Source organism: Natator depressus, chromosome 7 (genome assembly GCF_965152275.1).
Source record: "Natator depressus isolate rNatDep1 chromosome 7, rNatDep2.hap1, whole genome shotgun sequence".
NCBI classification, from domain to species: domain Eukaryota; kingdom Metazoa; phylum Chordata; order Testudines; family Cheloniidae; genus Natator; species Natator depressus.
The window spans coordinates 105574949-105589277 of record NC_134240.1 but is presented as its reverse complement, the minus strand read 5'-3'; the positions used below and the strand labels follow the sequence as shown (position 1 = coordinate 105589277).

The window sequence follows — 14329 nt, the reverse complement described above, 5'->3', positions numbered from 1 at the left end:
TCTGCCACCAGCTACCCTGAAGCTGAAATGGTGGCTACTGCCATATTCACCTTTTTCAGCAGAGTAAGTTTTCCCAAAGAAATCTTGTCAGATCGTGGTGCAAATTTCATGTTCTTAGTTTTCAAAAAGTTATGGGAATTGTGTGGAATGAGGCATATAAAGGCTGCCCCTTATTGCCAAGAAACCAATGGTCTGGTGAAAAGATATAATGGGCCTTTGAAAGCTTTGCTGAAGATGTATGTCACCAGGTGAAAGAATGACTGGGATGTGTTACTCCTTTATTTGTTTTCCCACACATAGAAATGTTCCCAAAGAACTACTGGCTGTGCCCCCTTTGATCTCCTTTACGGGAGACATGTGAGGAGACCCCTAGATTTAATTCAAGGGTCTTGGGAGGGTAGTACAGAGGAGACAGGACAGCCTGTCGGGGAGGATGTCACTCATTTTAAAGAGAATTTAAAGGCTATGATGGACTTAATACAGCAAATCCTTAAAAGGAGTCAGGTGGTTCAAAAAGCTTGTTATGATAGGTATGCTGAAGAAAGACCTTTTGGCATAGGTGATTTGGTATTAGTGTTGATTCCAGTGAAGAACAAAATATAAGAGTGTTGGGAAGAACCTTCTGAGGTGATAGAAAGAATGAGGTCACTTATTATGTAAGGAAGCCCTATGGCAGGGGAGCTGTGCAAAGTATGCCAATAGATTGAAAGCTGTGGAAGAAAAACTTGCAGTCTTCAGTCTTAGGTTGTTTGCAACAAGTCAGAGACAGTTTATTCTCAAGCAATTGCAAGGGGGAGAGAGCACACAGACAGGGATTCTCCCTTCCTAGGCAGGTCTCCGCCAGATAAACAATTAGGGCAAGCATTTATACCTTTTGTTGCATACAATAATGATCAACAGCCCCATCTTGTTTATACATATTCCTTCCTGATATCTTACTTTTCTCAGCAGTTCCTGCTACAGTCTGCATTCCATTCTTATCTAACACAAGGTCAAAACAGCATCTCTTACAGTCTTCCCACTTGCTTCCCACTCACCCAGGCCCTGTCTTAAAGTCTCGTGTTGTTAGAGTGAACCTGACTCTTGCTCTATTCCTAAGAAAACTAAGATGTCTGCGTTCAAATTCCCTTTATCCACTTCCACAAAGCTTACCATGAAAGGGAGATGGCAGTGAATGTGATTTGTTGCACTGATGAGGGAACGTTTACTGTCCCCTTAATTGTTTTAGTCAGGGAGAATAAGGAAGCAGTTACTCTGGAGAGCACTGAACCCCACCAAAAGCAGATGTTAGACTTTTCCAACACTACAGGCAGGTATTTTCCAACCGGCCAGGTTTAACTGACAAAATTGTTCCTAGCAAAGCATATCGTGCTAAAGGAGAAATGCAGAAGAAAATTCAGGAGGAAGTGGAAAATATTCTGGATATGGGGGTGACTGCTAAATCAAAAAGCCCCTGGACATCTCTGATTGTGATGGTACCTAAAAGGGATAAAACCAGGAGGTTGGGTGTGGACTTTAGGAGATTAATAGCTATCACACGACCTGACCCGTATCCCACACCTTGAATAGAGGACCTACTGGATCTATTTGGGCAGTGCAAAATTCATAAGCACACTAGATTTGACTTGTAGGTAATTGGCAGATTCCCTTAGATGATGCTGCCCAGGAAAAATCAGCTTTTACAGTGGAATCAGGAAGCCATCTTGTGTCATTTCCATTTAAAAGGAAGCGACACCTTGAATTCTCTCTTTAACCTACTTTCAAAAGCAGTCATAATAGATGAACTTCAAAGCACTGTACAGATATTAATTTTTAAACTGTCTAAAGGGAGGCCTACACTTAAAATGCTGTATTGGTGAAGCTGCACCAATGTAACTGCGCTGCTGTAGTGCTTAAGTGAAGATGCACTTATGCTGATGGGAGAGCTTCTCCCATTGGCGTAGTTATGTCGACGGAAGAGCCGCTCCTGTTGACATTGCACTGTCTACACAGGGTCTTAGGTCGGTATAACCGTTGCTCAGGGGTGTGGATTTTTCACACCCTGAGTGATGAAGTTATAGCGGTCTAGGTCTGTAGTACAGACCTGGACTAAGAAATATGTATCATCCTCATTTTACAGTATATGAGAGTCAAAATGTTCAGAAGTGACTAGTGATTTTGAGTGCTCAACCTGAGACATTTTAAAAAGTGCCTGATTTTCAGAAAATGCTGAGCAATACAGTCTAAAAATTGGGCTCTTTTAAGGTGTCACAGTTTGGGCAATCAAATATTGAGGCATCCAAACTCACTTTTGAAAATCTTGGCCAGACAGATTGAGTGATTTTTCCCAAAACCACATTATGTTTCAGTGCCAAAACCAGTAATGTAACTCAGGAGCAGTCTTGACTGCCAGTCCCTAATCAAAAACACTAAATAGAACACATGGGGTAAATTCACAGCTTTCAAAGTTTGGGGATCTAAACAGTGCATGTGACATTTAGCTGGTGATATCCTAATCACTGGAAAGGTCTACTGAAGAAAAGTACCTTTCCACTCCCTTCTCCATCATACTACACAAATCTTATTTCTTGTCCAGATAAACGTTGTTTGTTACTATTGTCAGATACCAGAGGGAGCGTGCTCTAGTCTTTAGATAGTTGACCAAGAGTCAAAACTTCTGGATTCTAATCCCAGTTCTGCCACTGACTCACCACATGACTGCATATCACAATCTGTGTGTTCAATACCTCATTTTACACTGGATACACTTCACCACACAGGGGGTTTTAGCTCAAGTTTGTACAGTGATTTCAAGATGTAATTTCCATGTATTATTACTCCACAAGTGGAGGGCTGACATATACTTCTTTGCTCTCTTAATTTGATATTACAGATTTCTAGAGTGGTGGCAGCTAGAACAAAGGTTGAGGTCAGAGTAGTTACACATTGTCTGCATTCATTATAACTGATGCTACTATTAGAAGGCAGTCAGTCAGTCTGGAAGAGATCTAATTTGCCATTGAACAACAAACCAGGAGTGTTTATTCTGCTACTACAGCACCTGTCAATTTTAGTTTGTCTTTTACCAATCCCATGAGAAATCAAACATATTGTATGCTGGAGTTTGCTTCTTTCTCCACTGAGAGAGACAAAGAAAATTATTGTGTGCGAGGATAATAGTTTTCCAGTCTATAAAATATGATACTCAATTAAGAAAAAAGAATAGAGGCCTGTGATCTAAGCTAATTATTCCATCATAAAATGTAACTGGTTTTTGCAGCATGTTTCTGGTATCGCACTATGTAACTATCATTTATTTGTGTATGTTTTGATGTACATTTACTGTTACAAATAACCCAACAAAACATTTAACCCTGGAAACTCACTAAAAACTTAACAGATTTAAGCAGGCTTAGTCTCACATCCTCCTATTTTCCCTCCAAAGCAATCTCTCATCTAATTGTCATTTTCCATGGTCAGTCTAAGTATTGACATGGCAAAGAATGGCTGGTTGATATCTGATTAGATTCTGAATAAAGAATCCATCACTAGGGTACAAAAGCCAGCTCTATTTTGTGTGGAGCTAGTGAAGTACTTTGCAATCTTTTCAGCACTTCAGTGGCAGAGTCACAACAGCATGAGGCTGTAAGCAAAATCCTGTTGGACTGTACCCTGTTGTGGTTATTTCATTTCTGCCTATGTAGCAAATCCAAGTTTACTGAAAAGGTTAACTAAATTCCCTGGTCAGGGAACTGTGAAAAAGCCAGGACTCCTGGGAATTAGACAGCCAACTCTGGATTTTGCGGATGTGGAACTGCAGACTACTACTGAACATATTTTCACTGCTGCAGAAGTGATGTTGAATTCCCTAAAAATCAGCCACAGAAACTGGCTCTGAAGCTCTGCCGAATTCCAGGGGCACTGCTTATGACCACAGTCAGTCTGAGGTATTTAGTTTAAGAATGATTAATTACAGATGAATTGGCCTTTTGTTTCTTTTCTGCCATTTCAGAGTCCTTTCTAGTGTTCCATCTATCTGATGTCTGGCCACGTCATGATACTGAAGTAGACTGTTTGAAACAATTCCATTTACTTTGGCCTGCATACAAGTCTGGATAAAGAGTTTAGTCAAAACACCTCTTCATATCACAGAATGTCCTTAAAACAGTACACAGAGATAGCATGGCAAGAAGCTATTAGCTCTGTTTCACACTTTAAAGTACTTCAGTTTTTATTTACAAACACTTAAACACACAGTTTATGCAAAACCAGATCATCGGCCAAAGTAAGCAACAACATGAACTAAAATTAAAATTAATTTGCACACAACTATTAGAGTTGAAGAACCCTGGGAAAACCCAGAGGGAAAGTAAGCTCTGTCTAAAATAAAATAAAACTATTTTATATTCAATATAGAATATAAGTTAAAAAAAAGAGTAGCGAACTACACACTAATTGTTGAAACCAGAATAGCAGAAACAAAAAAGCAGTTTGATGACAACCACTAGAGAGCCAGGGAGGTAACAGTCACAGAAAGTGTAAGGGAAGCAAAATACACTGTTTGGGGGACCTTTAGTCAGAAGAGACTGGAAGAATGAGAAAAGGAGTACTTGTGGCACCTTAGAGACTAACAAATTTATTTGAGCATAAGATTTCGTGAGCTACAGCTCACTTCATCGGATGCATTCAGTGGAAAATACAGTGGGGAGATTTATATACACAGAGAACATGAAACAATGGGTGTTACCATACACACTGTAAGGAGAGCGATCAGGTAACGTGAGCTATTACCAGAAGGAGAGCGGGGGGCGGGGGGAGAACCTTTTCTAGTGATAATCAAGGTGGGCCATTTCCAGCAGTTGACAAGAACGTCTGAGGAACGGGGCCGGGGGGAGAATAAACATGAGGAAATAGTTTTACTTTGTGTAATGACCCATCCACTCCCAGTCTTTATTCAAGCCTAAGTTAATTGTATCCAGTTTCCAAATTAATTCCAATTCAGCAGTCTCTTGTTGGAGTCTGTGTTTGAAGGTTTTTTGTTGAAGAATTGCCACTTTTAGGTCTGTAATCAAGTGACCAAAGAGATTGAAGTGTTCTCTGACTGGTTTTTGAATGTTATCATTCTTGACGTCTGATTTGCGTCCATTTATTCTTTTACGTAGAGTTTGACCATTGTACATGGCAGAGGGGCATTGCTGGCACATATCACATTGGTAGATGTGCAGGTGAACGAGCCTCTGATAGTGTGGCTGATGTGATTAGGCCCTATGATGGTGTCCCCTGAATAGATATGTCGACACAGTTGGCAATGGGCTTTGTTGCAAGGATAGGTTCCTGGGTTAGTGGTTCTGTTGTGTGGTGTGTGGTTGCTGGTGAGTATTTGCTGCAGGTTGGGGGGCTGTCTGTAAGCAAGGACTTGCCTGTCTCCCAAGATCTGTGAGAGTGATGGGTCGTCCTTCAGGATAGGTTGTAGATCCTTGATGATGCGTTGGAGAGGTTTTAGTTGGGGGCTAAAGGTGATGGCTAGCAGCATTCTGTTATTTTCTTTGTTGGGCCTGCCCTGTAGTAGGTGACTTCTGGGTACTCTTCTGGCTCTGTCAATCTGTTTCTTCACTTCAGCAGGTTGGTATTGTAATTGTAAGAACGCTTGATAGAGATCTCGTAGGTGTTTGTCTCTGTCTGAGGGGTTGGAGCAAATGTGGTGTATCGTACAGCTTGGCTGTAGACAATGGATTGTGTGGTGTGGTCTGGATGAAAGCTGGAGGCATGCAGGTAGGCATAGTGGTCAGTAGGTTTCCGGTGTAGGGTGGTTTTTATCTGACCATCGCTTATTAGCACGGTAGTGTCCAAGAAGTGGATCTCTTGTGTGGACTGGTCCAGGCTGATGAGGTTGATGGCGAGATGGAAATTGTTGAAATCATGGTGGAATTCCTCAAGGGCTTCTTTTCCATGGGTCCAGATGATGAAGATGTCATCACTGTAGTGCAAGTAGAGTAGGGGCATTACGGGATGAGAGCTGAGGAAGCGTTGTTCTAAGTCAGCCATAAAATGTTGGCGTACTGTGGGGCCATGCGGGTACCCATAGCAGTGCCGCTGATTTGAAGGTATACATTGTCCCCAAATGTGAAATAGTTATGGGTGAGGACAAAGTCAAAGTTCAGCCACCAGATTTGCCGTGACATTATCAGGGATACTGTTCCTGACAGCTTGTAGTCCATTCAAAAACCAGGCGGAGAACACTTCAATCTCTTTGGTCACTCGGTTACAGACCTAAAATTTGCAATTCTTCAATAAAAAAAACTTCAAAAACAGACTCCAATGAGATGCTGCTGAATTGGAATTACTTTGCAAACTGGATACAATTAACTTAGGCTTGAATAAAGACTGGGAGTGGATGGGCCATTACACAAAGTAAAACTATTTCTCCATGTTTCTTCCCCCTCCACCCCCCACTGTTCCTCAGATGTTCTTGTCAACTGCTGGAAATGGCCCACCTTGATTATCGGTACAAAAGGTCCCCCCCCCCACCCCTGCTCTCCTGCTGGTAATAGCTCACCTTTCCTGATCACTCTCATTACAGTGTGTATGGTAACACCCATTGTTTCACGTTCTCTGTGTATATATGTCTCCCCACTGTATTTTCCACTGAATGCATCCGATCAAGTGAGCTGTAGGTCACGAAAGCTTATGCTCAAATAAATTTGTTAGTCTTTAAGATGCCACAAGTTTGGCTTTTCTTTTTGTGGTACAGACTAACACGGCTGCTACTCTGAAACCTGGAAGAATGAGGTTGTTTAAGCATCTGTAGTCACTGATCAGTCAAAGTTCTCCATTCTGAATTACGAAGCAGCAGATGGAGGCGCAATAGAGAGAAAGAAAGGATCCTTCCCAAGGATCTCTCTGGAGTGATTGTTAGCTGAATTTGGTTATTTGATCTCATAATTGTACCGGTAAACACAGATCTTTAAATGGGAAATGTTAACAGTTGTTAAAATACAAGGGAACAGTCCGAAACCAACATCACTATAAATTAAAACGCTTTCTTGTGCTTGGAGCTTTGTCACAGACTCCAAAGGGCCGAAGAAAAAAGGCACCATGCATTATGAATCTTGGAGAGCTTTTTTGAATGTGGAAACACTGACATTCTTGAACTTTCCAGCGGACTACTTTTTCCAACATAAAAACCATCACATTTAACAGAGTAAGTCTGAAAAGTTTTACCAGAAGGTCATGAGGTTGCATAGAAAAGTTTTAGTTCCACCCTAAAATAAATGGAATAATATCACTGCGTAATGTTTATTCACTATATTTTTTCCACACACTAACATATTGGTTAACTGGCTTACAGAAATCCTTAACTTTGTGCTTTATGGGGGTTTTATTTCACCAATTAATAAATATTAACCCATTATGGAAGAAAATCTGGAGAGTGATGGGAATATAAAAAGCTCACGACAAGGTTTTTGAACATTCCTGTCCCCCACTTCCAGTTTAATAATAATTTAATTGGTGCTATAACTACTGTTTTAAGACACATTTACAGTCAAATGGGAGATCTGAGAGGTGGTGGTGTCAAACATTACTCCTTTTTAATAACTACTGTAGCTACATGTCTGATCCCCAGGGCTGAAAAATTATCCTTTAGTCATTCCACCTTTTGCCTGGAAGTCAGAATAGTTAAGTGCTATTATAGTGCCATGGGACTTAGGTTCAGAGGATTCTATTTCCCTATGTTCTAGCCTCTGATCTTCAACCAGCATTACACACTATTTATCACTCTGTGTCAAGAGTCATATGAGCGTTTGTGGAAATAGCATCTTTTGAACGAAAAGGTCCCACATTTACCACTAAAGATGTAATTTATTCATTGTTAGTACTGACTTGCTCAGCTTTGCTAAAAACATTGGTGTTAAGCCCAGGCTATACTTGAAGAAGGCTGCACAAACCAAGATACTCTTGCATAAGGATTTACATTAACTATAAAAATATAGTACACAAAAGATATAAAATACATAGGCCTCTAATTTTTCTTCAGCAAAATTCACTTCAGATGCCCAGTTACCATGGTGATAAGTACAAAAACTACAGATGGGGCAACCTCTCATCTGCTCTCCATATAGCACACAATGCAATCCAGCGCTTACTTACAAAGGAAAAAGGAAGCCATTATTATATAGTGACTACCCAATGTTATTCTGTTCTAAAATTTTTGAAGTTGGAATATTACATGGTCTCAACAACAGAAACAGCGTCCAAAAGGGATATGGTCAGTGACCAGCATTCCATAAAAGTGCCCAGTCAGAATAGGGTTCTGGTGTTTATGAATGTGAGTTTACATTCTCAGCTTTGAGCCACATTTTTTATTAAATATTTTAAAATGCCCACCTGGGCAGTAGGCACTTTGCACAATATGGTCTCTTTTTAATCTGAACACTACCAGTTACGGCCCCAATCCTGGATTGTGACTCATGAAAGCAGACTGCTGCATGCATGCAGTGCCCAGTTATTTCAACAGCAGTCTGCCCTCATGGATCATAACCACAGGATAAGGGACTTCAATTTTACATCCACTTGAAGTGCAACACTACCACAAGCTCACTAAATCATAATAAAAATCACCACTCTGATATATCCCAAGTCATCAGCCACCCCTTTCCCAAACATCGAGGGAAAACTGAAGTCTTAGCAAACCATTTAGGAGATCAAAAGATTTAAATTCTGGCAGATGAGGTGATTCAGGGAGAGTCTGAATTCCAGAACTGCAGTGTCGTCATTGAAAATGCTCTGCTAGCAGCACCTTTCTTTAAAACCAAGGGGCGGGGGGAAGGGGAGAGATCCCAGCTCAAAAGACTTCATATATCAACTGCAGCATCATAGCACAAAAAGAAGGGAGGTCACCAATAAAACCCTATCCCAACCCTTTTTTACTGTATTGGTTAAAAGCAAGAACATCTTCAAGTCAACTCAAGCTGAAGTTGGCAGCCAGGTGTTAATATGTATTATTCCCTTCTAAAGTCACTACTTAATAGCCACAGGGTGACTATGTTCAGTTTCTAAATGGTCTCAAAATGTATAACCCTGCAGAGCAGATTATAGAATGACTAGTTCTCTCAGGACACCCCTCACTCCCATCTTCTCTCCTCCATCATTTGATTGTGTTCACCATGACATCAGCTGAACAGCTTCTAGCCACATCTCTTCATATTTTTCCAGACTGGCACCACTGGAGAAAAGGAGTTATTAAAACCAGGACTAAGCAGAGTATTCAATTTAACACCAATATGTCAAATTAGAAATTTCTTCTATAATTATTTAATCCATAAAACCACCACCAGTCATATATAAAACCACTCCTCACTTCATAGGAGAGGTTTCAATGCTTTGTTTTAAGGTTTGTTTCCAGAGTATTACTCAGAGTAATGAGGGGGGTATTATAGAATTAATGTCAAATTGGTTTGCAATGACATCACATGCGGTGACTGTTAAATGGAAAAACCTGAAACCTTTTCCATAAATCTTCACTCTCCCTCCTCTCCTTCTACTGAATGTGTTCTGTGTATGTATAGGTTTTTGGGGGGAGGGGGTTTGGTTTTTTGAAGTCTTTCTGGTATTGCAAATGCAGAATTTCAAAATTGGGACATTTAAAGTTGTCTAAGAACACAGAGATGTATAGGTTTAATCAGACCAAATACACTCTAGCACCCCATTGATGTCAAAAGAGTCGCTCATGTGTAACTGAGGACAGAGTTTGGTTCCGAGTAACTAAAAAGGGCACAGAATATCAAATCAGCCCTACTTCCATAGTAGGAATTTAATAGGAAACAGTGTGCAAACTGGAAGCATCTACAAAAGGTCAAATTTTCACTGGAATCAGTTTAAACTAACATAAACAGTAGAATTTACCTCACTAGAACTCAAGCTACATTGTGGTTAATAATATAACTGCAGAATGGCTGTGGAGGTCAGTCATACATTTGCACCATTTAGTCTTTACAGTTTGATAGCTTGTTGGCTACTTTAGTAAGTTGGCTTGTGTGTGAGCTTTCCTCCACCCTGGATGCAAAGTTCATCTTGCCAGTAAAGTTACTGCCAGTGGCTGACAGGTGATTCTTAATAATGATATCCTAAAGAGTTGAGAGATAGTGTTTGTCTTATCAGTTATAAATAGGTCTCTCTTCTTATTCAGATACTTTATTAAGTTAAATACATTCCTCTACAAACGTTGCATTGCATAATAGATTAGGGATGTTAAACTGCGGTGCCTTAATGGTCATGAGTCATCCCAAACTTCTAATGTATACCAAAAATCATGGCAAGTAATTAAAACCCATAGTTTCAGCAACTGACGTGATACTCTAAGGAGACATGAAGTCAGAGGTGGTATTTTGCTATTCACTGACTTGTCTACAAATGTAACTGTTTCTTTGGTTTGGCTGGTGAATGCAGATGATAAACTGACGCTGGCAAAAGAAAAAGGGATGGTCACTTTTTTAAACAAAACCAGGCTTGTTTTGTCAGCTAGAGAGAAACGAGTAATCATGGACACATGCTGAACGTGGGTCACAGCAAAATTGAGATGGCTCTTGCCTCACTTTCAATTAGACAGCTTAGAAAGCTCACAAGCTTTTTTAGACATTAGAGCACCCTGGTATCAGAAACTGAAATCTCAGCAGGTCTATTAGCATCCTTTCTACCAATTAGTGCTCAAAATAAATGCAACTCTGACTGCATTCAAACTTTATATTAGTTATTTTTGAACAGAAGTGGCAATGAGCCTTTTACCTTCAGCTGTATTCCTTTCTGTTGCTAGAAAAAGATGTTTCAGCCAGCAAAAGAAATGTATTAATACGACACATTTATTTTGCTATGTTTCATTGTTCTGTAGACTTTTGGGGAACATACAACAAAATTGAGATCAAGAGTTGAGTAGGATTCAAAAAAGAATTTACATTCATAGAGATAATGAGAGCACCCAGATTCACACTAGATTTAAAAAAAAATAGAAGGGACAAAACCCTCATACTTCAGGACATAAGCTGATTTAAACTAACATGGGTTAAGAACAAACTTCTGACGGGTTGGTTATTCCAAACTGTCTACTATGGGATTCTTGCACCTTTTTCTGAGCAATCTGCTGCTGGACACTAACTGAGACACAATACTCAACTAGGTGCCTACTGGTTTGTTCCAGTGCAGCACTTCCTGTGTCCCTATTACAAAAAATTAAATGGGAGAAACCCAAGCATACCCAGGAGCCATGAAGGTATGTTGTTGTTGCCCAACATTTCCATATTCAGTCACATGTGATTTAAAAAACAAAACAAACAAAATGACAAGAGTACACTGCATGACACATTGCAAATCTGGTACACCCAGGTAACCAATCATATGACACACTCCTATCTGACATCCTTGAAAGCTTCTCCTAGTGAAAGAAATTTTTAAGCCAACTTGTAATAAATACCACATACAAATAAATTTGCAAAAAAAAATTAATTCGTAAGCCAAGTTAAATAGTAGCCAACATTCGACTGTAACCCTGCAAAGTCCATGTTAACATCCAGTATGAGAATTATAAAATAGTATGATGATCAGTCAGACATTTCAAACAGCATGAAATATGCTAATATAGTAATAAAAACACTTTTACCTTATATCTCATTTTAGGACACGAATGAATGTAGAAACCCATATAGTAATAGCATAGCTCAGAAGCTTTTTCATGGAGTTGCCTAGTGAAAGCAATTTCCCTGTGAAAGTGAAGAAAAAAGGAATAATTTTGAATGCCAGTCTTCATAGATACATGTACCCTTTTTATAAAAGAAATACACTACAGTTACCTAACTCTTGGCTGAAGAAAAGGACAAAACTCTAGTCAAGTAAAGAATGAAAATTGTAAACTCAAAAGCAATTTTATTTCAAAACCACAAAAACTCAAAACACCATTTCAAGCAAAAGAGCCTCATTTTTGGCCTACCAATTGGCTGATCTGAATTCAAAGAGCAAGAGGTTAAAGGCACCCATTTAACAGGTTTTTTGTTCTATAGAAATCCGGCCCAGTAATTGTATAGAGACAGGCTAAAACAGTACACGCAAACATCAGAGCATTTTTAAAATCAACAAGTTTCAAGGAGAAACTTCTTATTTATTCTATTGTGTGTGTTCTAGCGATTTATATGCAAATATTTCCACCTTCATGCAGCAAAAGCTATTTTTCATGTATATAGTGCCTGTTCATATGACTTCCTCATGTAAATTAGGAGAGAAAAGCATCACAATACTTCACAAGAAGTTTCTCTTTTTATTATACTGGCACTGGACACTGCTGCTATAGTAAAGGTTTTGTCAGTGTTTCCATTATCATGCTCTTTTTTAAAGCATTTGTAACTTGGAAGTTTAAATTTGCATCTGGCTGAAACATGGGTGGAAGCTCACCACTCTCAGTGTCTAATGGATCTGTGTGTCCATGTGTGTTTGAGGAGGAAAGGGGATAAGCAACATTTGTTTTTAATTTCTTTAACTGTTCAATTACTAATGCGGATATTGCGAGATATTGAGATCCTAATATGTTTAACTTTTTAAAAATTACATGATGCTTACATATAATGGAAACTAAGTGTTTTATTAAATGTACTCCAAACCTATGTATATATTCAATTCAAACAGAAAACTTTTGGACACAATTGCAGAGGGCTGGTCCTTTCAGATGAGTCATGGAGCAGCACACCGGTAATAGGCTCCGCTAAGGAGAATAAGCTAACCCAGTTCCATCCATGAGTAGTTAATTATCTAAGTGGCTGGATGGCAGCTAATTAGCAACACTTGGGCCTTATAAAACGGCTGAGTAGAATCTGGCACTTGGAACCACAGGGAGTGAGTAGGCTCTCATGTAAGGTCCTGAACTAGCCCCTTGAAGGGAAACCTTAACTCCAGAGGGAACGGCTCAGGGGCCAGCACTATAACCCAGAGAAGAGAAAGACCAGGGTAATCCAGACAGGGACTGGGAAAAGGGCCCAGAAAGGGACTGAAGAGAAGCTCCAAAAGGCAGAAGAACATTTTTGTTTGTTGGGATGCTTTAGTTTCTTGTTTTGTGACTTGATTGGAGGGTTAAGACCCCTCTCTAGAACTGACTAGAGCACAGAGAGCCAAGACAACTCACCTTGAGGTGAGAAACAGAGGTAGGGAGTGACTACAGTGCAACACAGGGCCAGCAGGGGGTGATACAGGACAGTCACTCTCCAAGACAGATAACAGTTTCTGCACGTGTTTAAAATCCAGCCAAATAAAAGGGCATTTAAGAGCTTAGTATGAATACTATAGGCAAAATAAAACCTTTTAAAAGTAATTACAATGTGACTTAAGCAATGTTAATATTTCCATTCAGATTACTTTGGGCCCAACTAAACAATTGCTAAACAAAAGCTGGCATTTAAAATGAAAAACACTATCTTTATATTTTAAAATCTTTTCAATTATAATTTTCTTTTTTTCTTATGGAACCATGTTGCACGTTGATTCAACCAGATGAAAGCAAGAACATTCTTAGTTAAGGCTGCCACTCCATCTTTAATTTACATATCATACGACTGTGCAGTCCATATACAGTACGTGTAAAAGGGATAATGGAGCCCTTTAACTACCTTTTATAAAACATCAGTGTATGACCTTTTTAAAAATTATGCACACTTAGTAAAAGTACAGTATACTTGTGAGCTATATACCCCTACTGTGTCCACATTAACTAAATTAACATGAAACTCTTAACTAGTATTTGAACGCTACATAAAATAGTTCAATTAGAACTTGAAATATATTTGTTCTGTAAAAAAATTAGAGTACTATGAAGTGTTAATTTTCATGACATTAGGTAGTATTCAAAAGAGGGTGAATTTCATTCTGGGAATGGGAATAGTGCAATTCTCAGTGTATTTTTGATCAGTTTATATCATGCAGTAAAAATCATTAATGCTGATATCTTACTAGTAACTTTCTACTCCTATCCTTGTTCTTTACTTGTGTTTCTACACTACTGAGTCAACTTCAGATCTCTTCCTTTCTACACACTCAGCAACATACATTCTCAACAGCACATAGTGGAAGTGACAAAACTAATGTAGTTCCAATCTCCTCAGAGTAAAATTGGTAACAGGTTTTATAATATCAGGTTCCTTTGCGATTTCCTAAATTCTCTCTAATTCTGTGTGTGTGCGCGCGCACGTAAGAAGAGTAACACTATGTTGGCCCCTTCTAATACTGTTGGGAATTCAGCTTTACTGCCTCAAACACAGCACGATTTATAAGCTGGCCTCTCAGCTTGTTGAGCCATGAAAGTGTGTTGTGCCTACATAAA

General features: G+C 39.3%; 1 protein-coding gene across 1 annotated transcript in view; it reads right to left on the bottom strand.

The window, feature by feature from the left end:
* Positions 1-14329, bottom strand: part of ATE1 (arginyltransferase 1) — a 176508-nt gene that overhangs the window by 81497 nt on the left and 80682 nt on the right. The window contains 1 exon segment of the mRNA XM_074959230.1: positions 11630-11729. Within this exon segment, the coding sequence (XP_074815331.1) occupies positions 11630-11729 (100 nt within the window).